Source organism: Taudactylus pleione, unplaced genomic scaffold (genome assembly GCF_031769625.1).
Source record: "Taudactylus pleione unplaced genomic scaffold, aTauple2 ptg000016l, whole genome shotgun sequence".
In the NCBI taxonomy this organism is placed as follows: domain Eukaryota; kingdom Metazoa; phylum Chordata; class Amphibia; order Anura; family Myobatrachidae; genus Taudactylus; species Taudactylus pleione.
In genome coordinates, this window is record NW_028284418.1 from 29,655,964 (window position 1) to 29,683,159 (window position 27,196).

Here is a 27,196-nt window from a genome sequence, read left to right on the forward strand (position 1 = left end):
CTGTCAGCCAAGCACATATTTATATCTCCAGTATGTGACTTTAAGCATTATAACTGATACACATAATTTACTAAGGTGTTTTGTCTATGAGCGAACACTATGTGAGTACAGTGCTTTACGCCCTACAAATACACAATGCTTTAAATTTGCTTAGAGACATCTTGTGGATACTATTCAAAACTCTTCTTGTCACACACACTGTTTATGTTGGTATTTAAAGGTCAGTAGCACCACAATTCCCCTGTGAATGGCATCACTGCTTAAATATGCCTTTGCTCTCTCTGGGTGAGATCAAGCCAGCTGTAGCCCTCAGTAGTCCCTAAGTCATTAGTCCATTAGTCATTAGTCCATTATCCTATTCAAGATACTGTAGGAAGAAGTGTGATTAAAGTTCTAGTCCTGGTAGAGTGGAGAAGCGAGGTTCTGCTGACATGGCACTGCACCAGCAAACTCCTCATTAAGAATAAAGAGAGCAATCACAATTTAGTAGCTGGTGAGAGCAGTGTTGCTTGACTAATTGTTTGTCTCTCACTGAGCAAATGATTCATTCTCTATCAGACACATGCAAATAATCCAATGAATGGGTTACTGATCTGTATATTTTATAGTTCTTTGTTACGTACTTGGGGCTGGACAATTATATTATATATTTGTAAATATAAATGCAACGTTTTTATTTTATGTCACAGTGGATGTGAGAAATGTTCGAGATAAAATAGATTAGTTTCTAAAATATTCAAATCATGTATGCGAAAGCTTCTATCACAGTTTTAAAGGGACTTATCTATTGAAATAATGAATAAAATAAATACATAGTATTTACTGCATTTTTTTTCCTGCTGCCTGGAGATGAATATCACAGTAATGCTAGTTTCACACATTCACTAATCTGAAGCAGTATTCAGCAGATGTTTATCAAATGAGTTTGAAAAGATAAAAGGACTTTCTCAGCCCATCCCTCCTGTAGCTATTAGGCCAGCCATGGGTACCGCAAGTTTTCATGCTACCATTATATTTTATTCAAAAACGTTCAGGTTAGGAATAAATGATCATATCACATAGTATATTATTATAAGAATCCTAACTGTATACTCAATTCAGACAGTGGAGCAGATGTATGAATCTCTGGGAAGTGATAAAGTGGAGAGTGATAAATGACCAACCGCTCAGCTCCCAACTGCCATATTTCAAACACAGCCTGTAACATGACAGTTAGGAGTTGAGTGGTTGGTCGTTTATCACTCTGCACTTTATCACTTTCCAGAGCTTAGTACATCTGCCCCATATGTAGTTAAGCTATTGTCACACACTTACATTTTAATTTTCTTACAATTCGATTAGTCTGATCTTAAGACCACATTCTAATGTGTGTGGCCTGCTCTGTTCACTCACTAAAACCTCGCCACGCAGCCATCACTTTTTCACATAAATATCTGCCAAAACTGTGTATTACTAAGCTAAATAATATATATGCAATGTCTTGAGTATTTATACATCACTACAGGGGAGATGTATCAAGCCTTTTAGAAAGATGGAGAAGTTGTCCAAAGTAAAGAATCAGCTTCTAACTGTGATTTCATAAGCTGGGCACACACTAAATGATATGTCGCCCAATCCGGCAGATCCATCTGCCATATTGTCCATGAGGGCACGTGTGTATGCACTAAGACCGACCATTCATGCTCCCAGAGGGTCGTTCATCGCATCAACAGATCAAGCCTACATGCTGTTCATTCTGTGAATTTGATGAACGACCCCATGCTTGTGGAGGTGGCTGGTGAACGACATATTGTGCAGTCGTTCCTTAAGTTGAAAGGTTCTGAATGACAATTGTCCATTAGTGTGACAATACTGAATTTAAAAAATTAAAATAAATAAAATTGTTGTTACAACTTGTTAGTTAAATCAAACATGTTTGGTTTAACCAACCCAACCAGCCAATTCTTGTTCCAATGTAGGTGGAAAGTTGGAAGCTTTTCCACCAACTGAACGATTTTCAGCACAGAAGTAGGCGGTTGTCTAACTCTGGTATTTTACTGTATTACAGAAAAGTTTCTGGCTCTATAATGATTTGAATAATCGGGGCACAGAGAGGAGGGTTGGTTTCAAAACACCTGGACTGTCCTGGGGCCCACGCAGCCTTCAGCTGGGTACACATAATATATGATGTCTCATACGATAGATCATACCGATGCAGATCGTAACAATATATCATACACATCGTATAGTGTGTATGCTCGATCCGCCGTTCACAGCAGTCGTTCATCGCATCATCTCATCTGCTATTCTGCACGCCAGATTGGATGATGCAATGAACGATGTTGTCCTGTTATATGCATCATGTAATGACAAATTGAGTTGTCTTACAAAGGATCGTGTAGTGTGTGCGGCACCTACTGTATCGTTACATCGCATAGCACCATCACGGGGTCTCTCCGTAGTATGATGTGTACTCAGCTTAAGAGGTGCAGTTGCTCCCCCAAGTTGTCATGGCCACTCCCCAGCTAGCACTTTGCCAGTGGCTCAGCAATATATATATATATATATATATATATATATATTCACGATGTGACATGACAACATCCCCTGCCCAACTTTCATTAGACGTAACTTGCTCTATGCCCTTGTAAATCGGGAATTTCAGGTATTTTTCATATTTTTATGTGTCATCTTGTAGTCTACATTTCTATTCTATTTTAATCTTGTGAATATACGAGTATTACATACTGCAACACATTCTAATAAGTAAAATACATGTTATTTGAATACTAATGACAGTCTTTATCTGATACACATGTTTATTAGCAGAATCTATGAAGTGTTTCCTCTACATATTTAGGTATTGACAATTACAAGGATTTTGTTTAATAGCACCTTATATGCTTTTCTTATACCCGCTAATTTCTTCCTTGTTCCAGGTGACTTGGCCCGAGTCAATTTTTTTACATTTTGGAACTCTTAGATATTGTCTTTGGTGTGTCTGGAATTCATTTTACAATAAGTAGGTTATTTATAAAGATTTTATTGATCTATATTGATTGGCCATTAATATTAGTGATAAAGCTAAAATCATATTCTCAGCAGTTTTAGACCTCTTCCTTGAAACTCTGTTACTGGCCACATTGGTTAAATTGACAAGTGCAGTCTCGCTACTCACAGTTATCTCTGAGAGCGAACAAACACAATTACATTGTTTGTCTACCTGACAAGTGAGGTCTACATCATCCCCTCTTGTAGCCTTTCCCACATCTCGTAACCGAGACATGATTATCGTAGAAAGGAAGGTTTGATATAAGGGGCGCTGATATGGGCACTCCAGAGGTGAATATATAAAATATTTAGACACACAAAATGGTTGTAATATATACAATAGAAATACAATTTATCATGTAGTACTTATGGGCAGACTCTAAAGAAAATAAAAAAAAGATAGTCTCCTGGTTGGTATCTAAACAAAATAAAAAATACACAGAAGTGGCGCTAATAAGTCTACACAATTATGTTGAAAAAAATGCAAGCCTTATAGAAACCTTATAAAAAATAAAACTAGCAAGAGTCGTATAGGTGTTAAACATTAAACAAGATTTTTCCTCATTTATTATACACATATAATATTAAAAATGCATATATAATAGATCACAATTAAAAAAAAAATGCTTGTAAAGCCAAATATTGCTTTTAGACACTTAACGGTATAAAACTTAGAGCTCCATACACATGCTACAATCATGACACAAAGTAATAATAAAGTTGCTATTTCAGTAGAATCAATATTAGCTACAATTGTAGCTAGCAATAAAATAACCAGAGATCACACTTAGTGTAAATTTAGCCTCATTTGGTCTGATGGTTACATGTGGGAGATTGAGGTGGATAAACTTAGTCCACTGAAGATGTTATATTGTCTGACTTGTAGATAAATGTTTATTGGTAGGATATAGGACCTCATTCAGAGGCTGTCGCACGGAGCGATTTGTCGTAGCGAGCAATGTTTTTTTCAACTGCGCATGCGTGTACATGGCAGTGCGTGTGCGCAAGCCTGTCTTCCCGACCGCAATCCTCTTGCTCGCTAGTCACTACGAGGTCGTAGCTGTGATTGACATTTCGTGCCGTTTTTGAGTGGTTACAGGGGAAGGTGCTTGTGAACGGGGGTGTGGTGGTGCGCACACAGGCGTGGTTGACCTTAAAAAGGGCATTTTAAGGGCGTGCATATATTACTGAGTGAGTCATCACACACATCATCTCGTCGCAATAACGACGCTACTGCTCGCAGAGCTAAGGGTAGCCCAGGGTCTACCTTAAGCATTGTGAGTGCTGGCGATAGTTTCTGCCTCAACCGATGTTTGTAGGCAATTAACAGTGTAACAGGTGTTAATCGTGCTGACATAGGTTGCCGCCTGCGACCGACTCTGAATTAGGCCGTAGAGATAGGGGTGTGCTTTCATTGTTGTGGGTGTTTCCGCGCTTACGATGTGCATTGCGACTGAGCACTCGTTTTGCATATTCTCGATCACTTTGGGTGCGACCTATCGCTCCCGTGTGACCGCCTCTGAATGAGGTCCATAGTCCCCTAGTATTGTCTGAAACTCCGTGAATACGAAATCCTACAGCTGTGTTAAGGTAAGTTGAACAATGATATTGGATGAGATCAGCATGTGTCTCTCCCAGCGCCGATGTTGGTATTATCAGTGCATTAGTACAGTGTCCCACTCCAGAAAAAAGTGCTGTCAGGTGGTGTCTGTGTTCCAACTCACCCACAACCCGACATCAATCTGGCAGCACGGAGGATGTCAGTGCAGCTCCTTTGACATCCTTCGTGCTGTCAGACTATAATAGGGGACTATATCCTACCAAAAAAGATTTATCTACAAGTCAGACAATATAACATCTTCAGTGGACTAAATTTATCCGGAATGGTATTGAGATGCTGGTGGTTCAAATCTCAACAGCAAAAGCCCTCCCCTCAGAGGCGTCACTTACCTTACTGAAACCTGGTGCGGGTCTCCTGTGTCCTTTTGCGCACCAAATACGCGCGTTGCTGGGAATTAGCATAGCTTCACGAAAAGGGGCGTGGCTGGGACACATGAAGCCACGCCCACTTTTGGGGGAGATTTGGGGGCATTACCGCCTCCCATTCTCGGCACACAGTGGGCTTCCCCAGCACTCCTGCAGCTGCTGGGGCAGCCCACAGTCTCTCCCTGCCTGTCTCCATGTCTTGGCTTCACGGTGACAACATCCGAAGGGGCAGCTCCGCTATTTTGGTATCACCCCCTCAGATCGTGTCACCCAGTGCGGCCCACACCCCCCTAGTGACGCCAGTGCCCTCCCTAACCCTCCTTTAGTGGTGCCTAACCGTAACTTCCCCCCCTAGTGCCTAACTCTAACCTCCCCCCAGGAGTGCCTAAACCTAACCCCCCCCTTCCAGTACCCTAAACCTAACCCTCCCGGCCGGTATTTCGACGCCTATGTTAAATCCTTTGCCGGGATTCCGCTGTCAGAACTGAGACCGGCAGCCATGGAGCTGTCAGTCTCATAAATACATCCCAGTTTATCCACTTCAAACACCATAACCATCAGACAAAATGAAGCTAAATATACACTAAACCTCTTGTGTGATCTCTGGTTATTTTATTGCTAGCTACAATTGCAGCTAATATTGATTCTACTCAAATAGCAACTTTATTATTACTTTGTGTCAAGATTGTAGCATTTGTATGGAGTTCTAAGTTTTAGAATACCGTTAAGTATTTAAAAACATTATTTGGCTATACAAGCGTTTCTTTTTAAATTGTGATCTATGATATATGCATTTTTAATATTATATGTGAATAATGTATGAGGAAAAATCTTGTTTAATGTTTGACACCTATATGGCTCTTGCCAGTTCTTTTTTATAAGGTTTCTATAAGGCTTGCATTTTTTTCAATATAATTGTGTAGACTTATTAGCGCCACTTCTGTGTGTTTTTTATTTTGTGATTAATCGCAGAGCAGTAATGGTGCATACACATGGTCAGATTTTTCTTCAGATCTGAACGATATCGATTTTAAAAATCATTCAATCGTTCATATCTGAAGGAAAATCTGACATACAGTATCCAACATGTTTGAACGATGATCGATGCTCATTCCCGATGGTCAGATAACAATATCTGACATCTGATGTGTTTGCAGTCAGTTTTGGACGATTCCAGTCATTTTAATGCAGTCAAAAATCATTCATAGTTCAAATCGTTCCAATCGTTTATCAAATTGTTCAGATCGTTCAAATCATTCATCTGACACATCTGCCAAATCTGACTGTGTATATGCACCTTAAGGGTAACTCAAACAAAGTCAGACATACTATGCCAAAAGGCGGGCTTTCTCCTGAAATATTAAACAAGTAAGTCACAGACATCCAACCCTACTGGGCACTTGAGACCCCTTTTCAGATATGCATGTTACAAAAGAATAACCAGCACTGTCGCTTTCAGGATAACCAGCACTGGGCTTTGCCAGCCTGGTAAACCACAGAGGGATATGTGCAATAAGTCCCAATGCGCATATCCCTATGTAAAATACTCAAAGCGTTTGAGGCATTCACTTCACATGGCATACACTTAATCGTTCTATGGTATGTGTTATTATAGCTGAATATGAAGTCCTGTTAAACATCTATATATCTGTTAGTATTCTGAGCTGTGAAATAGCACCACATCCATGTTTTAAAAGTCCTATTGAAGCATTTTATAACAGCTGCTTTCACATCATTATTAGTTGTGAAATGATGTATATCGTATTTTTCTAACACTTTTTTAGGATTTTGTTTGGAAACTCTTTACCGTGATCAGTTTACAGCTTCTTTGGTATGCAACCCTGCTGGAATATTTTTTCAAAAGCGTTAGCGACTGTTGTAGCGCTCATAGTCGTTAGGCTTACAGCCCACGCTCTCTTACTGAATATATCGATAATGGTTAATATATACTTAAAACCATCGTTGTACTTCTCAAGGTCTATGAGCGAGACCAAGTTGCATTGCCATTGCTGATTTATATCCGATACGCAGATCATACTCCTTTTATAGTTTTTCCTGGCTGGTTTATGTAATGTATCTTGCTATCTTGTTTCTGTAGCCATTTTTTAATATCGGACCTTTTAAACGCACCTTTATTTGCCTTATAATATTTATCAATGCCGATATAACTGCAGAGGTTTAAAACAGTGTAATACGCCTTTTTCATCCACTTTTTTCAGTTAGTCGCGCGGTTTAACACACTGGATCTTTTGTTTGTAGGCATAGCAGACTACTAGAAAAAAGATTTCTGTTTTTTACTTTTATAGCTATATTCAAATTATACTGATTGTTCATATGGTCTTTTCATTGGCTGTTTGTCTAACAACACATTATTTCAATGAAAACAAATTTTCTATAAAATTTATATAAAGATGATATCACATTAATATCAACTTCATATAAAATGTATATAAAAATTATATAAAGTTAATATTAATTCGATATCAAATTTATATCAAACACTATAAAAAGGGAAGGGAAACTGGGAGTCTCAAGGGGAGGGGTTAGGGGCATGGTTGGGGGCATGGTACCTGTCAAATTAAGTTTGAATAAAAGAGGTTCTCTATCTACTCACCAGACTGCCCACTTCACTCAGGAAGTGGGAGGCCCTATGTGGCCTCCAGGGGTGCTGTCACTTTTCCAGACATCCAAGAGAACCTTTCGAGATTTGTGATGAGTTTCCCAGAAGTCCAGCATGGCTTAATCATTGCTGCCACAGTACACTGGCACTTGAGGAATCACACTTACCAGGTTGTTCTAGCACCAGGGCAAGCTGGGACCTGTAGTTCACCAAAGAAAAATGTAAATACACAGACTGTTTAAGAAAAAAACACTAATAAATAAAAATTTAGATACTGTTTTAGTTCTAAACAATCTTTCATTACGTACCTAGTCCCAACCTTCTTTAGTAGTCCAAAGGGAACCCCACCGTAAAAAAAAAATGTGGGTAAACCAGGTACAGTCCGACAGTTAAAGAAATATTTCATGCTGCTGAAAGCCCTATACTTTAACATTGCATTTATTAATGTGGGGCCTTCTCACAGTTACTTGAGGCCAAACCATGAGAAAATCCCATATTAAGTCTATGCAGAACAATATTTAATCTAGAAATAGTTCCAGCCATTTCGGATGGACTATTTTGCTTATTTTATGGAATGTACAGAGTCCAGTCTGGGCTTTTGGGGAGGGTTATGACCCTTAATGTTTTGCTTCCATTCTTATGACTTATATTCCATTTACAGTAACCTGTGAATTAATCACTGTTACAACAAAAAGTTTAAAATTAACTCATTATTAGCACAGACTTATTATATTGCAAATTATGTTGGAACTGGTAATGCAGGCAGCCTTGGATGTACACACTGAGGCTCAGTTGCATTTTCATTGGCCTCTAATGAAGGTTCGGCAACATCTTATGGTGGAAAGCTGTTGGGCTTTATGTATAAGATAACTGCAATTCAGCCGTTTTTTCAGGATTCTAAACATGCCTGTGGTTATGTGTGTAAGTCTATATCCCAGGGGAGGGGATGATGGTAGTACACCCCTAGCCCTTATCCTTTGCATGCTAATTCTAAGTTATTGCTTAGAGGAAGACATACAGTATGTGTAGAACATGTTAGGTGAGGTTTATGTTAGGGCAGTGGTTCCCAAACTGGGGCATTTGCAGGGTGCCACGGGTTGGTGGTCCAGGACCAAATCAATTTATGGTCAATGTAATAGGCAAAACCAGTGCTATTGGCTGCCAATCACAAAATATGTGGACAAATAGAAGCACAGTCCTGTCCACCACCACATAACTGAACCTAAGGATGATAGATAAGCACAATTTACTGAATTTTTTTTACCTTCTCAGTAATACCTCTTTTTCACCAAAAACCCTGGTCCGACCTGTGTTTTCAGACATGGTTCCAACCCAGGTCACACACCGTTTATACAGCACCATCGATCTGGGTTATTCTCAGGTCAGCCCCATTCACACTAAACCTGGGTCTACCCTGCTAAACTTGTGAGGTAATAAATTGTGGGAGGTGACTGCTCCACAACCACTAATGAGCTAATTTTAGGCATGACCCAGGTCGGATAACCTGGGTTGCGCTGTTTGCACTGCACCATTAGCAAGGCCCATCCTGGGTCCGACCCTGGTAGCTACCTCATTAGACCTGGGTTATTTTTCAGGGACCCTTTTACACTGAGCTGTGACCAGGGTAGACCCAGCAATAACCCAGGTTTTTGCTCTGGTGTAAAAAGGTATAAGAAACTTTTGGCCTAGGGGTGCCATGATAAAACTGTTGATTCAAGAACGTTTGGGAACCACTGGATTAAAGGATGATCTCTCTTCAACAAATAAGATGGACTAACCCCAGTAGCCAGACATATTGGACCTGACTTGGGTTTTTGGCCTGTCAGCTTAACTCACTTCGGCTGCTTGTAACAGTTTCTTCTTGGTAATTTAATTAAAGACAGAAAAAGGCAATAGTTGCAGCTCCAATTGGAATATATTATTATTAGCAAGCATATTTTCTGTGTGTGGAGTGCTAGAATATCAGCCTTTTATATAACATCAACATTTATCAGCTGTTTTTGTGCTTAGTACAAGTCTCACAAGCAAGAAGCATACAACAGTGCCCCCTGCTGAATACACCAGAATCACAACATTCTAAATGACTGCAATCTTTTTGACATTGTTCTAAAGGGTTGGGTACACTGAACAGAGTGTTTCTCCTTCTTAATTCATTTTTAAACATTTCAATTTAGGGTTTAGTGATTATTTAAACTGTTGTCCCCGAGGGGCATATTTCTAAAACAATATTTGCAGGTTATCTGCAAATACGTAGGGGTAAATTTACTAAGAATCGAGTTTGGTCGAGATGACAATCTCGGGTGTTTTTAGGCATGTTTTTCATTCGCAAATTTACTAAAGGCAAACTCGGGTTTGTTTATGAGAGAGTTCATTCACTCTTAAAACTCGGGCGAGTTTGCAAACACAAATCTTCTCACCATCGGCCAAACTCGTAAGTACTTTTCACCAAAAAAATTAATCACGCAAATTTACCAAGAATCGAAATTACAATCTCGGGAGAGATGCCTGCAGAAACATGCAGAAATCTCTTTTTTTCTTGTTATATGTTTTCTATTTTGTGGAAAAAATTACGTGAGGTCCCCACCAAAACACCAACCAGCCCCAGACTCGGCAGCCTGTCCTGGTACCTAAAATTACGGGGGACAAAATAAATAGGGTTCGTCCATAAATTAGGTACCAGCACCAGGCAGCAGGGACAGGGCTGGTTTTAATTATAGGGGCAAAAAAATTGCATAGGGGTACCCCTATATTTAAAACCAGCCTTGGACCCTTACTAGCGGGGGGGCTGATGCCACAGCCAGGGGAGCCCTTTCACCGGGTCCCCCACCCGCAGCATCAGTCCTGACCACTAGTCAGCCCAGGCCAGGGATCCCTGGGGAATTGAGTACCCCTCCAATCAAGGGGTACCCCTCTCCAGGGCATCCCTGGCCTAGGATAATAGCCCGGGGCTATCCCCACCACCCTTGGACGGTGAATGGCGGGTTGATAGTGTCGGTGTTGTGTAAAATTAGAAAAATCAACATTGTCTTTCCAGTCGAACTACAGGTGCCAGCAAGCCTCCCCCAAGTACCAGCATGCAGGGCATTAAGTGCCTGCTGGCACCTGTAGTTCACCTGTAAAGAAATGAGTAAAAAAACACTACACACATCGCGAAGTTAAAGTTTTATTACACACATACATACACACACAGACTTACCTGCTGGCAGATGTTCACGTCCCCTTGTCAGCGTAAAGTATCCGAGCGAAAAACCTGAAAGAAAAAGCCAATACTCACCCTTATGTCCCGCGACGTTCTCCGCAGATATCCAATTCTGTGGGCGGACACACTGCAACAGCATGTATCAGCATGCTGTTACAGTCTGGCTAATGAGTTTAGTCTCCCGGCCACCAGCCAATCAGTGGCGATGGCATTAGTTCATTGGCTGGGACCCACGTGGAGGAGCCGCTCATTGGCTATGGCGATGACCTTTCACGATTCTTAGTAAATTTACCCCTTAGTATCCCATGAATGTACGGGGGACCATGGCAGAGATCTCCCGTTTTCGATCGCAAAAGCAAACCCTATAGGGGCAAAGCATTCCAGAGATTAGACTCAGTAGCTAGTGCCATCTATTGGCTACATTCCTTAAAAGTTACCAGTAGAGGGCCTCCGTGGCACTTTCCTCTCGTACCTGCGCAGTCAGCAGACCGCACATGCACAGTAGGGCAACCTGGTCCTATAGGAGCCCTTGGATGTGAACTATGGTAAATGCCGGTGATCCTTAATTTCTTATTGCCGTGATCAGCATCTTATCTTAATGCAAATTGCATATATTCGTGCTGGATTTTACTGGTAAGGGTTATTCCCAAACTTAAAAAGCCAGGACTACAGCAATCATAGGGCTATTAAATAATCAGAATAGACAAACAAACAATTTGATGCATTATCATTAGGTTTAAAGAATCACTATAGAGATATTTTTTGATTATACATGTACATGTTCAAAACAGCTAAATTCCAAGTATAGACAATTTGTTTTAATAACTATGAAAGACACATCTTGTAGAAAAAAAATTGTAATAGGAGAGAATTGTAATGGAGGTAATTACATGTAGTGATAGCTGGAGGTAATCGCCACCTGGTGCACTATAATCTGAATCATGTCTAGAACCGAGCTCCTGGATGGTCTAGGGTAAAAGGTTAAAACTCAGCATAGAAAACCTACATTGTGCTGATTATAACAGACACACTGATTGCAAATCTCTGACTCAAACCTTAATATTTTCCTTCCACAGGACTTCTATGACAAAGGGGATTATATCATTAGAGAAGGAGAAGAGGGCAACACATTTTTCATACTCGCCAAAGGAAAGGTAAGGACCAATTACCTAGAAACAACCCTTGGCCCACTTTGTCCGTTCTTTCATGTGTCCCCTCCCCCAGGTTCTTTTTAATACTGGAAAGCAGAGTAAATGCCAAGTCGATTTTCTGTGTTGTGCAGTTGTGGACCTCTGACTGTGTAGTGCAAGCTAGAAATCAATTAGATGTTCAATATACACCTTTTTGAATATTTATGCTGAAAAGTATAGTAATATAGTATAAACATTATTATTATTATTATTATTATTATTAATACAATATTAGGTTATATAGCATTTCATAAAATGTTTTATAGAATGAATAAAATATGCCATCTAAAGCTAATGCTGATTGCTGCTATGTTGTCTTTTTTTTTTTTACATTTATAATAATGTACAATACTTTAATCTCAATAAAACTACAATGAAATTTGTTTACTCATGTTTGCAGTAAAATGACCTTTATAAATAAAACTAGAAGCTATAGCGGTAGCATGGACTCTGTTGGGGTTATTTATATATGTCTATTATATACACCTCCCAACATTTGGACATGCAAAAATGACACAAAATAAGCTCCAACCCAATCTACCCACTTATGGGCAAAATGCCCCCCGCTTTCTTGTAGAAGATTCCCCTTTGGGGTCCAATATTTAGGACAGTTGGGAGGTACAATATGGTGATACATTGCAAAACAGTGCATCATGGATAAAGCAAAGTTACCCCCTTCAGAATCAGAGGCACTGTTTTAACTGCTGTTGATTTTAATAAAGTTCGTGATACGTGCACCAGATGTCCTGGAATTCAGTCACTGTCCCAAAATGTGTAAAAGGGGCCACATGATCATTTTCCCATTCACTTTATTTCCTTTATTTCACAGGCAACCATCAATGGTCTGATACCTATTGCAAATAGTTTTGCCATGGATGGATGTTCACCGATGGTGAATATCAGTGGTAGAGGTCCAGTTGCGGATGGCAGCTACTGTCTATGCATGCGCTACCGAGGACCACTGGTGGCTCACCTATCGATGGTTTTTCTGTCGATGGCTATAGCTAGAAAACTAGAAAGTGCTTATGGACCATTTTTGATTTCTTATGGCCGGTAAAGATCTTTTAAACAATTGTTCAGTTCTCTGCCTGAGACTCGGCCACTGATTAGTCCCGTGTCCACCTCAGAAGAGAGCGCTGTAAATATAGCGCAGTCATATGTGCTGAAGACAGCAAAGACTCTGGTGCCTATATACAACATATATATATTTTATATTGGGAGTCAGAGATAGGATGACACTATTCAATGCAAATTGCGTCATCCCATCTCCCGACCACCAACGTCAGGTGGGAAATGGGTGTCACCGGGAGACTGACTAACTCTATTGGAACACCGGGAGAGCACCTCCATATTGGTACTCTCTATACTATATACATAGTAAATATTAAATGTAAACAATTTATTAATCCGAAGAATAATGCATTAAGTGTACATTACCAGTTTTTATACAAAATTCACAATAATTAAAGGAAATAAAGTAAATGGATCATTATACCCATGTATCCCTAAAATTACTTTGCATTTTTTTTTTGTATTCTTTTTGTTATATGATATTCAGTTTTATAATTTATTGATGTTATTAAATTTTAATATATGTTATTATATTGAATGAGAATGATAGTCAGTTTTTACTTTATTTTATTTTTGCTTATTTTCCCTTGGGTGATCTGCACCAGAGGATTTTTTACAGACAAGTCCCCGTTGAATGTCCCAACCCTATCCCCTCCACTTATACTCCCTTGCCCCCTTCTCCCATAATGTATTTTCTCTTTATTTTACCTATCCTTATATGCATACCATCACACTATGTTCTATCTAACTAGGATACTGTGGATGTGATATGGTTATTGAGCTTAATTTGTATTTTATTTATTATTATTATTACTATTATTACCAGTTATTTATATAGCGCACACATATTCCGCAATGCTTTACTGAGAATATTTGCCCATTCACATTAGTCCCTGCCCCAGTGGAGCTTACAATCTATATTCCCTACCATATGTACACACACACATACACACTAGGGTTAATTTTGCTGGGAGCCAATTAACCTACAAGTATACTTTTGGAGTATGGGAGGAAACCCACGCAATTCCCACACAGGTAGAGCCGTAGTGGGAATTGAACCCGCAACCTCAGTGCTGTGAGGCAGTATTGTTAACCATTACACCGTCTGTGCTGAGTTTATACCCAATGAATGTTGTAAAATATTTTATTTTTGGAATAAATGATGATTGCATATAAAATAAATAAAAAAATAAAATAAAATGGTAGTCAAGGTAACACCATCCCCCTTCATCTACTCAGAACAAATAATTCCTTATTCTGTGCCACAGAGTTACAGAACATCGGATATAGAGAGTGGGCTTCCAACATCAGTAATACCTCAATGCATTTATACATTTTCTAAATTTACAATCACATAGATCAATCTCACTGCACCAATAATAAAAATATTTTATATAATAAGTTATTTCTTCCCATTTTTGTGTAGACAGCCCAGATTGTGGGTTACATAGTGGTGGAAAATTACATTATTTTATTAACAAAAATTCTGGTATGGACAATGTGTGGCCCTATTTGGACTACTGCCAAATAGCAGATTCATATGCAGTATGTATGGCAGTTACTGTATGTCTTTGCCGGGAGATTGATATACATAGATATGGATATGGACTTCTCACCAGCGTCTCTCCTACTGTTAACTGAATCCATGAATATCCACTGAAATTGAATCCAAATCCAAACGCAGGAGCAACAGAAATCATCAGCTAGAGCCTCTGCTTGTTTACAAACATTATCCCCGGCCGTGCTAATCATTATTACAATGGAGGAGATGCATCTCCTCCTTTCCCGCAGACCTATTTGTTGGCAGTGATTGGAATTACAATCGGCTTTAAAAGCTGCTCTTATTGTGACACAGCCCCTTCTGGTGTTGACACAAATTAAATGTGGTTGGCATTCTCACTTGCCAGTGATATGCCAGTTCCTCATTTAAGTCATTAAGAGTATGGTTGCATATGATGCGTTTTCTATATGAGAATAAAGGATCCAAATAGGCATGAACAGACCTGCAAGTGCAGGCTCTCGGGAGTCCTTGTAAACAATATGTTGCTTGCTCATCTGGCAGCTTCTATGTTCTGATAGAAACTGATTTTCTTGAGAGGTAAATATAAAATCTGTTCATTAGAGAACAAAACAGCTATTCGAGCAGAGGGCAGCAAAAACCTAAACGACTTGTCTATGATTCTTTGTCATGTTTCCACCTGGGGTTTGCAGCAGCCTTGGAGACCTGATGATGGTAACAAGTGGGCTGGGAGAGTCTCATAACTGTAATGATATTAAGCTGCTATTTTGAAATTAGTATTCTGCAACTACTGCAGCCATACTGATATTATGTGTGACATAGGATGGGCACTTGTTGAATACTCATAACGTTGTACCGTCTTGTTGGTTTTGTAATCTCTTTCTCCAGGTTTGTGTGACACAAGCTGTGGAAGGGTCCCAGGAACCACATGAAATCAAAACTCTCGGGGTTGGAGATTACTTTGGGGAGAAAGCATTGATTAGGTAAAATACACTAGTAGATTTCAGCCACCCCTGACACTTGGTCATGAGCTGTGAATCCACATACTTCTCTTGTAGCCAATGACCCAACAGTTCCTTTTTTTTGTTAAACACACAGCAAGCCACATTCTGAAACAATTTGCAATTAATAAGCTCATTATATTATGCTGCTATGTTGAGTATTTCAAGATATTGCCTAGGCCCTGATTCTGTGTTGAATGCTACAGTGTCTGTGTGCGTTTTTTGCCAGTTTTGCTTCTGCGACTTTATGCAAATGCTGCTACAAGCCCTTACCTCGTGTACAATCATGTGTCTGAATGTGCAAGGACTCAGACGCCCACTTTAAGTGTCTTTAGACCCTCAAATACTGCTTGGGACATTATTAGACACAACCATTTGTTGCACCATTGAAACGTGCACCAGCCCCATGCTAGGTGCAAATTGTCCATCAGAGTATGGCCTCCAATGTAAGCGATTATACGTTTCAGTTCACAAACACCTGCGACACTCCCAAAAGACGAACCATCTCCGTACGCCAGCATGGCCACCTCCCTCTCATCGCCCAGGAATGCCAATACATTTTCAAGACCTTTCTGAGGCCATGTGTTTCAACTGTGACTTTCTGAACATGGACTCTGAATGCTAATGAGAACAGATATGAAGATATTTTGCCATGTAAGTGTTCTTCATGCATCCAGTTCGTGATTGTATAACTGCCCCTCCTTTGTTATAGTTGACCTGCCATGATTTTGGGAACGTAACATAATGAGCATAAGTTTCATGCTCTGTTACATGAGCAGACCTATAAGACTTGTGCTGATATTAGGTTCTTGCTGTGCCCTACAGTCCTTACATGAGTATCACTTACAAAACCCTCGGCCAATTCTCTATTTACATCTCTGACCTTATCTCCCTTCCCACTCCCGTTCGCCCACTTCACTCCACAAATGAGTACTTCCTCCCACTCCCGCCTCCAAGATTTTGACCATGTTGCTCCCTACCTCTGGAATTCTCTCCCCCTCCCTTTGAGACTCTCCACTGCTCTGCAAAATTTCAAATGGGCTCTCCAGACCCACTTCTTTATCAAGGACTCCCAGCTCTAATCATAATCCACTGCTCCATGCATCTTGTTCACTAGCTCTCCTCTCTGTGTCATCTGTGGCTGTCTGCCCATCCCCTTTAGATTGTAAGCTCTCATGAGCAGTGCCCTCTTCCCTCATGTGCTTTTCCTTCTCTCGCTTATACCATTCTCTCCTCCCCAACACCTTCCATGGCACCAAATCATTGGGTCCTGCTGCCCTGCTACGTATTTGGGTATTATGACTGCTGATACAGTGTTTATACCATGTACATGTCCTGCAATGTTATTTACTGCAAGTCACTATTTTCTTGTTTTATCATACTGTTTCGGTTTATGTACTGTATAAGGCGCTGTGGACCCCTTGTGGCACCAGATAAATAAAGGATAATAATAACAATTTTCAGAGAAATATCTGAGACCGTGCATCTGAATTGCTTCCGTGACTTTGTGTGCACGGACTCTGAATGCTTGCGCAATGCGACGTAAAACGTAGTAGAAAAATTTGCTCAACTACGTCCAACATCGACATTGTGTCCAACTCAGAAACAGGCCCTTACTGTACTCAGTGCTTAACTGTTCTGTTTCATCTTACCAAACGTAAGAAGCTGCAGGTCTACGACATGTTCAAATCTATATAGGAAAGTATTTTGTTGCACACTCACAGTGGGGAGATACGTATAGTTATGCCACAGAAATAGACTTACATCCGACTCTAAAGCACCCTTAGGGGATATTTTTACTAAAATGCAGGTTTTTAGTAGTGGAGATGTTGCCCATAGCAACCAATTAGATTCTACTTAACATTTATCTAGCACCTTCTAGAAGATAATAACTAGAATCTGATTGGTTGCTATGGGCAACATCTCCATTTCTAAAAACCCGCACTTTAGTGTCTATTTACTTTCAAACTTCTGTTAGCCTGGTAAGACTGACATTGGCAGCATCAGTAATGACGGAAATGCCTGAGACCCCCATGGTTCTACTAGCTAGAGGGAGAAAGACTTAATAGGAGAACATGGATTTCTAAGTGCAGTTTCTCCTTTAATGCTTCCTGCTATCAACGTTCAAACTGTGCAGATCTGGAAGAGAATAGTAGTTGGATATACACAGATTCCATTTAGATGTCTCCTTGTTAGTCAATTATTTCTATGAAGTAATTGCTGTACTGCTGGAAATGTTATGCCCATGTTACAGCAACATGAGCACTCATGCCAAGTTTGCAAGTGGGAAATCGAAGGCTAGAGAAGGGAAAAAATATTTAAATAAAAATGTCCAAAATTATATAGTACCTTGCGCCTTTTTGTATATAAAGCTAAACCGCATATTTTAATGATAGTTTAAAAACATTTCTCATCTTAATCTGACATACTGTACATAAATGTGCTACTCAAGTTAATAAAATGAAATGGACGAATAAAACTGGCACATTTCACATAACATAGCAAAGAGTGGAAATCCCCTGTGGCGGTACCGCTGTCAGACTGAGCCCAGTGCAATTATAGCAACACAAAAGTGACTGTCTTGTGATTCCATAATTCAGTGGGGCATGTGGCGAATCTCTTGTGCTAGATTGACAAAGCATCGTCGGTACAAATTTTTAATTGTATGTTCTTCTAAACTTAATATACTGTACAAATAACAAATAAAAGCTATAATAACATTCACAAATAGACATTTGTGTCATCTAACCAAAACTGATCTTAAAATATTTTACCTTGTATTTAAAATTTCTGTGCAACCACAAGCTATTACTCGCTGTTGTCAGTAACTGTAGACAAAAAAAGTTGCTCAATATTAGGCGTCTGCGTTGTGCATAGCCCAAAAAATAGATAATTGGCAGGCAGATGGCTGTGATCTGCTTATGCCAGATTCGTCAATTTAACTTGACCACGCAATGGCTTGATCTCATCAAATTTGGCCACCTATTGTCACAGTGATGGGTGCTTATTGCATAGGCTCAAATGGCTTGGCCAACTGCATTGTTATTTGGTGTCAGTACTGCTTGAATTAAAAATATAGTCCATAAGGGATGTAGTTAGCATCCCAGTCAGAATCCCGGCGCCAGCTTCCCGTCCGCTGACACATCCCAACGGTAAGAATTGTGCTTATGGGGAGGATTAGAGTTATGGGTTAGGGTTAGACCCTAGGGCGAGGGTTATTTGTTAGCCTATAGGAGGGGAGGGTTAGAGTCAGACTGTGGGGGGCGGGTTAGATTTAGGCTGTGAGGGGGGAGGCTTAGGCTGTGGAGAGGGAGGGTTAGGTTTATGGGTAGAGTTAAGGTTAGGGTACTTACCAGTAGCTGTCAGCATTCTTACCCAGTCAGGATGCCAGTGTCTGGATTGTGAGCGCCGGTATCCTGAGCGCCGGCCTCCTGTACCCAACCCATGCATAATAATCATAGCTTTCTATACCTTTTAAGTCTGTTAAGCTCCTGACATTTAAGTGCCTGATGTTGTTTTAAGCATGGCAGTACAAGTTAACTTTATTTAAAGAATGGGACAGATAGGTCAGAATGGTATAGTATTGCTATCAATGTCTATAGTATTGCTATCAATGTCAGAATGGTATAGTATTGCTATCAATGTCAGAATGATATAGTATTGCTATCAATTTGTTTTCATTTCGAATAGTAGGTAAGGAAAGTGTATCTTCACTCGTCTGTGTTCTGATTTTTTTTTTTCATAAGGTCAAGGTTTTCATAGCTGATCTTTTATATTTAGTGGATGGCGAATTAAAAAATATAACGCAATTAGCTTTCCTGAGGTCAAGGTTTTCATAGGTGATCTTTTATATTTAGTGGATGGTGAATTAAAAAATATAATGCATTTAGCTCAATCAGGTCACGTTATTTTGCTCTCTCTTTTAAAAAAAAGTTCATATTTTGTAAATAAATTATATAATAGTTTGGAAATTATGTTTATTGTTTCAAAACAGACTTACATTTGCATCAAATGTACACTATATATATGAAATGGTACACAAATACAATTATTCTGGAACAAAGGACCTCCGATATCTGCTGCGGTACCCCTTTGCTAAATACATCAGATGCTCAAAAGGCAACAATCCCCCAAAAACACCAGTTTTCACAGGAATTGCAGCTTAATAAATAGCCCCAAGGTCTTTCCATGGTGATACATGGACCAGTAAGTAAAGGCTGGATGAAAGCTGATTGTACACACCCACTATATTTATGCATCTGCAATTGACTTTAGTGTCATGAAGGCTTGTGGCATTGAGACACAGATTAAGGAGTATTTACCATAAGATACAACAAACTATAACAAATGATTTATTGGGGCTTATGTAATAGGGTGCAAGCTGGTGCCGCTGCGGAAATTCATGTGAGTGTTCCCATATTTTTAAAGCGGCAATAATTTTAAAGGCAGAACCAACTTGGTTTTACCTTTAAAATAATTGCCACTTTAGAGATATGGGAACACTAGCATAAATTCCTGCAGCAGTGCCAGCTTGCATCCTGTTACATAAGCCCCATCATCTTGTTCATTGAGAATTTAATTAAATAAACAACGTACACTGTAAAAATTGTAGATAATTTAGCAAGTATCCGAGAACATTCTCTCTGCTGTAAATTCAGTGGATTGATTGAGACGGTTAGAGAACTAGAAGGTTTTTTTTCTATATCATTAATTATATAAAACCAGAGTCCTGCAAAGGAAAAGGGTCAGTTGCTCCTCAGTAAATGACCAAATGCTTTAGCCTAATGACCTGAATTGTGCTAAGCACTGTGATGTCATATCTATTACAGAAGAGTTAATAACTCAAGGATGTAGATAGAATTAATCACATTTACGGTGTTATGCAATTTGGGTTTTACTAGCAGTACTATAATGCAGTTGGCAAATCAAATTCTCCCCGCTGCATTGCTCTCATTTGATCAATAATAGTATGATTGAAGGATGTGAAACATAACTAATGTAATGTCTAATGCCTGATTACTCATGCTGATCTTCTCTTCTAGTGAGGATGTCCGCTCTGCCAACATCATAGCTGAGGAGGATGACACGCATTGCCTTGTCATTGACAGAGAGTGAGTACTGTGCATTTACCACTAATGTTGCATTCTGCATGTTCTTGTTTATCAGAGCATTGTTTCCTGAATTACAGTTTTTATAGACTTGCTAAAGGAGAGGTCTCAATTCCGCAGTTATAGTTTAAATGGCAAAGTATAATTTACACATAAGCATGAAAAATCCCTAGGCCCAATGAACAATAATGCACAATGCTCTTTTTGCTGTCTGGTCTATTTGTCTTTTATATCTCCTGTTAGTACTGTACTGTATATAGCTCATCTGATTATTACTACAACATAGTAGTAGTGCTATAGTGTAGTATTGGACGTTAGTTTACTGATAAATGAATTGAAGCATTGAAGTAGCACTAAATCTATATCTGATGATGCAGAGGTCACTGGTGATTTAGAGGTCATTTGTGCTTCTGAGCCAATACAAAATGATGCAGTGGTTTCAGAATGTGCCTACAAAGAGAATTTTATACAATTTCTATGTGAAATGGTTATTTTTGTCATTCCCACGTTCAGACTGTTCCCTCAGTTTATCAGAGGACACGTCTTTGGGCCACAGAATACTCCTTAGTGTGCTGAAAATGTGCACGCTGTCTTCGGGTACTGGAGGAAGCCACTTTTTGGGACTAGACCAGGAATGAGAATGCAGCTAGAAATTAATTAGGTGCTAGTCATTAAGACAGGATATTGCAGAAAATAATTGACAGGCTGTACTTTTTTCTGATAATTTGCTCAGTCCTAAAAATGGCCACCCTTTGTGTACATGACAGGTATATTTCAACAAACACACTAGTAAAATTAACTTTTCATTATGTCAAATATGTTTCACAATATAGTGGGCCTCAATTACTAACGAGTTTTATCACCAAAACGAGTGATACATTTCACTGTGTATGATAATGGTGCTCCAGCCAATCAGCTCCCAACTATCAACTGTTAGAAAAATGACAGTTGGGAGCTGATTGGCTGGAGCACCATTTGGTGATAAAACTCATTAGTAAATGGGGGCCAATGTATGTTTTTGGCTACTATATCATATGTACTAATGTACAGTATATTACAGATGTGTACTCATTCACCTATTATTTTTGCGCCACATGGTGTGAGAGACATGGCACAACTTTGATTCACAGAATTTCATACTTTTTCCTGAATTTAGCGTCTACATGCAGGCAGTTAATAGATAACTTAAAGGAGTTATTCTACCTTCCTGTATTAAAGCAGATTTTTATTTTCTCATGCTTTCTTTTGTATCAAAAAAAGTGAGCATATAAACCAAAGAAAGAGGGGTATGACTTGTAGCCACAGCCAGTGCTGGATTAAGCCTTGTGGAGGCCCCTAGACAGTCAACATTTTGGTGTCCCCCTTACAAATGATCTCTTAAAGCTTTTTTAATTTTACCAACCAACAATTTTAATAAACTGTACGTAAATTGCACCAAAATTTTTTTACAAACTGATAGAAGATGAGCTTTTAAGAGACATATTGTAATGTGAATCTGATGTCTATGTTTTATGTACTTTAAGTTGTTAATGGGTACATTACAATAATACAGTATTTTCTTAGAGTCTTTAATGTAAAGTGTTTGTTTCTTTGAGTTGATTAATTTTTCTATCTTTTGGAAACAATTTAAGAAAGCTCGATTGTAATTTTCTTTCCAGATCAAATCAATATTATTTTGATCCTTGTAGCGGGACCCCTAAAAAGCACTGGGGCCCATAGGCTGACACCTACTCTGCCTATTTGGTAATACGGCATTGGCCACAGCTCATATGTAATCACCCTCTATAGTCCTGGGTGCTGCCCACCTTTAAAATAAAATAATACATCCAGACCAATCACTGTTGAATGTAGTGATTGGCTTTGATGCAAGAAGACAGAACAACATCTTCATCACTGGGCTTTTTTAAATAGACTTTACCCCAAAACTGACATTTGCTTCCATTTTGTTATGATACCCAGTGTACCTGTGTTGTATTTTTACTTTTCATTACAGCACATTCAATCAAATGGTTGGAACATACCAGGAGCTACAGACGTACCTGCGGGAATATGTGTTCCAGCTTGCGCTTAGTGACCATGACAGAAGGAATGCCAGGTATGATATATGGGTCGCAATATAAAACAATAAACTTCTTAAAAGCAGTTAGTCCCTTATTTCCCTGCTATGTGTTTTGGTTTATTGTGTTAGGAGTGCCAAAATACATCTTTCTGTTGGATGATACTTAGTATTCGCTAGAGACACAAATTCATATCACTAGCAAACATACTTCCTCTCAAGGTGTGCTGTTCTTTGGGAAACAGTTGAACTAAAATCTCCAAAGTAAAACATTAATAACAAGGGTAAGAGAAGGTGGTGGCAGGGAAACAGCGAAAAACCATGGGGCTTTATAGATATTAGTTTGGGGGTTCGGCACAGATCACAAGCAAACACTCTTTCAGTTAAACAGACAGTGTAGAGACAAATATCTGTAATACATACAGAGACTGGGGTACTTATATTTTGAAAAATGTTTCTTGTCTGTCTGAAAAAGCAATGTAAAGTTCTAAATGAAATGTATGTCCTGAGCTGAGAACCCTCCACAATTCAGTAATTGCTCCCTGGCAGCAACAACGCTAAAGATCAGTTGGCATCAGTCACACTGACTATGGTACGTCTCACATTTGCTTAAACACCCTTTTAGGGATGAAACAAAAGAGGAAGCCTGGCAATGCGGGAGGGCACTGTATTACTGCCTCATGATGAGCACCTTATAAAGCCAGGCTCCTGCAATGTTTTGTTAATTGAACACTTTGCAGAATTGACAGTGTTTCTCCCAAGCCCCCCTCCTATCTAGAGGTATAAGATCACATGCCTGATGGAGAGTGATGTGACACAAGGCATAAATGTTTATTCCTCTCCCCAGTGAACTACTAGGAGGTCATAGCTGTTATGTTACTCTCAGGAGAAAGATGCTTATATAGGGAGAAATCTCACAGAGATGGAAATATACAGAAGACTGTAATCTATCTTGAGAATGCTGTAGGGATTGTGTGTGTACCAAAGAGACTTACATAGTCACCCACCCAAAATAAACACCTACTAATCTATTCTAAAAAACAGTGCTGCCCAGAGGAAAGGGTGAATTCTAAGGTATGTATGGATACTAGTGGATATGTGTCTTACAGTAATAACTTTACCTTCAGTTCTTAATGATTTTTTAATGAAAAGTATGGGGTGGATTTTATGGTTTAAACAAAGTTAATGTCACAGGATGCCACAGTATGTCTTACATTTGAAAAAATGTCATAACCCTAAATTATCCACCTCATACTGCCGTCTAGAACCTGAGTTGGAGCCTGAAAGTACATTTGCTCATGCACATCACTTGTATCTGTATTTAGTGCCACTTATCGTGCCCTTATGGCCCTTGTGCTTGGAGGGGTGGCTCGAACCGCACAAATGGAGTAGTAGGGATGATAATCAATGTTTAACAACCATTAATGGTTTGCCGACGATGCTCCATGATTTTGCATGGTTTATTTTTTTCCACATCCAGCACCAGGGCCACAGCGCTTAGCTTCACCTCCGATGTGACCCACAAAACCCTGCCCCCTACCCCGATTGGCCCTCCAAGTCATGCCTCCAGCCGCTGCTGATGGCCATCAATGGGGTAACCTATCGATGCTTTCCCGTAGATGGTTGCCTGCCAACAATGTAAATCACAGATGGCACTATTGATAGAGACCATCGATGGTAGAACTGTTGATGGCCCTATGGAGTAGAGTAAGGAAGTGCAGATGTAAGCTAATCACATCCCTGATGAGATGCATCTTATTTTAAGTTAAAGAGATATAATTTAAAAGCATTAGTTACGAGCTGTGATTATTGCACCTACAAAAACAGGGTGCAAATTTTGTAGTTGATGATGATTATAGCATCTTTCCTCTTGAAGAATCCCTATGTTCTAAGGCTGCATGTATGCAGTATTAAGATGAGTGTAACTTTAAATACAGATTTGGAAATGCAAGTGTGCAGAGTTGCTAATGAGCAAACAATTCAGCTTTACCTTAAACTCTAAATAAGGCCTGTTGTGTGATTAAAGTACAGCTTCACAATGTTTTGGTTTAAAAAGGAGTTTTGCAAATGGGTTACGTTATTGTGCACACCACAGTCTGATACCCCTTTCACACTAGAAGGAATAGCCTGGGTAATTGCACATGAACGCACAGCAACCCGGGTTACTGTGCAAATTGAAAGGGACAGGCTGAAATAAGCCGAGTTGAGAGACCCGGCATTTCAACCCTGGTCACGAGAAGGATTGAACACATGTGTAACCCGGCTCGCTGTGCAGTGTGATTCAACCTGGGTCCTGTTCACTGCATAGGAAGAGCCGGCATTTCCAGATGAGATCATCTCCAAGGGTCGGCTCAGCATGTGATGGCGGTAACGTCATTGACCCGGCATTAGTGCTGGGTAGGGCCACAAGTCTGAAAGGGGTCATAGCCGGGTCACACCAGGGATGGGCACGTGAACAAAATCCCGGGTGCAACCCGGCATACCGATGAGATAGGGGTACTACTCACATGGGAAGATTCTGTGACTGGGAACCTCAATAACAATCAGTTTTGCTGTGATATGTGGGACATGATATAAAATAAGAGGAGACACAAACATATCTCATTGACTGGGTTGTTTGGTGATACTAAGCTTTCATATCAAAGAACAATCAACAATGCACAAGAAATACATTTTCAATTAAATTCCATTTTCTGATGGTTATTTCCCACAACCCACATTTGGAATTCAGGTAAATGGACAAAACTGGCTTTTCAATTGCTGCCAACTGATTTTCATTTCTATTGCTGGCCATGATTGTTCCATGTGATTTAATGTGTCTCCATGAACAGCATTAAAAATTCATTGCACAACACCCAACGTCCAGTTACATGGCAACAAACTCCATCTCTTTTCCACTTTAAAGCTTTAATAAGTGCTCTTTTCAGAGCAAGCAGATTGCCCTAAATTGCCTCACAAGTGAATTGTTTATTAACTGACACTTGGCTTCTCATTAAACCTCATCAGCAATATTACTGAAAAGCAAGCTCATTTATGTGAGAAACCCTGAATCATAAAATAGGGAGGCACTATAGAGATCAAAATTCTTTAAACGGAAAATACATTTGCCTTTAATTTTTCTTTATTAAAACTGACATTAATATATTTATTTTATGCAGAGAATGCTACATACAACAGTTATATTAATTTTATACAGTATATGTAACCTACTAACTAACTAATACCCCTTTTACACAGGAGCTAAAACCCGGGTTATTGCAGGGTTCACCCAGGTAGCTCCTTGGTGTAAAAGGGGACAGGGTTGGATTCCCGGGTTGAGTGACCCGGCAATCCAACCAACTTGCAGGGTTTAATACGGGAATGATCTGTGAAACCCCGCATTGTAAACGGCGAGATCCGGGTCATGCTGACCTGGAGCTCCCCGCATGCTGACCAATTGGCCAGCTTCAGTGGCGCTTGGAGATGATGTCATCTCCAAGTGTCCACTTCCACACCGGAAGAGCCGGGTCACTGCAGACCTGGCTCTGGTGTGAACGGCGCTGATGAATTTCTTTGGTCAGCGCCGGCTAAATTCCAGGGCTGATCCGGTTTGGAACCCTGTTAACTTCTGTCTCATCAGGCTACTGGCACAAAAATAGAGAAATAGAAGCATGGAGGCTTACAGTTGCTCATATTTGCCATCTGGTCTAATTCTAGCTTTCCCGATGCTTGTACTCTCTGACTGAGGCAATGTCTATACAGAGAACATTTATGGGAGTCCATGCAGCAGCAACCCAACTTTTAAATGGAAGTTTCTTTTATCTTGAAATGTATATGACTGTCAGACAATTGAAATTTTTTTTAGCCCAGGACATATTGACTTCAGAAATTCTTGCAGTGCAAGAAAAACAACCACCTTCATCATTCTCTTGCACTAAGTATCTTTTGTTAAGCGGAACAAAATGTCTGATGGCTATTCTTATATTATACCCATTAAATTTCCAGCTATTTGGGCCTTATTCCTTGGACCTAGGCTTTCAGATGATAAGTTCCCCGGCCCTGATTGCTGGCATATGAATTAAGAGTCGTGCAACATCCAGGCACTGCAGACCTATTCTCTTTCTCCACCACCTGAGACTGATATTTATTTGTGGAGTTAATGTTATTCTGTATGCTATGCTACCAGGCCCTTCTTCCCAAAGCAGTTGTGGCTGGCAAAAAGCCCTATGTATCTCATAATGATAGCAAATTTTTTTTCATAAAAAAGGAGATGTATAAAGCCAGAGAGAGAGAGAGAGAGAGAGTGTGGATAAATTGCCCATAGCAACCAATCAGCTTCTAACTGATCGTAATCTAGCACAATCTGTAAAATTACAGAAGCTAATAGTTGCTATGGGCAATTTCTCTACTTTAGCTCTCTCGAAGGTTTGATACATT

General features: G+C 39.7%; 1 protein-coding gene across 4 annotated transcripts in view; it reads left to right on the forward strand.

The window, feature by feature from the left end:
- Nucleotides 1-27,196, forward strand: part of LOC148541907 (cGMP-dependent protein kinase 2-like) — a 198,963-nt gene that overhangs the window by 99,714 nt on the left and 72,053 nt on the right. For all 4 annotated transcript variants that reach the window (XM_088473410.1, XM_088473391.1, XM_088473421.1 and 1 more), the window contains exons 7-10: nt 11,912-11,989; nt 15,504-15,598; nt 20,659-20,727; nt 22,718-22,819. In XM_088473410.1, the coding sequence (XP_088329536.1) occupies nt 11,912-11,989; nt 15,504-15,598; nt 20,659-20,727; nt 22,718-22,819 (344 nt within the window). The remainder of the gene's footprint in view (nt 1-11,911; nt 11,990-15,503; nt 15,599-20,658; nt 20,728-22,717; nt 22,820-27,196) is intronic.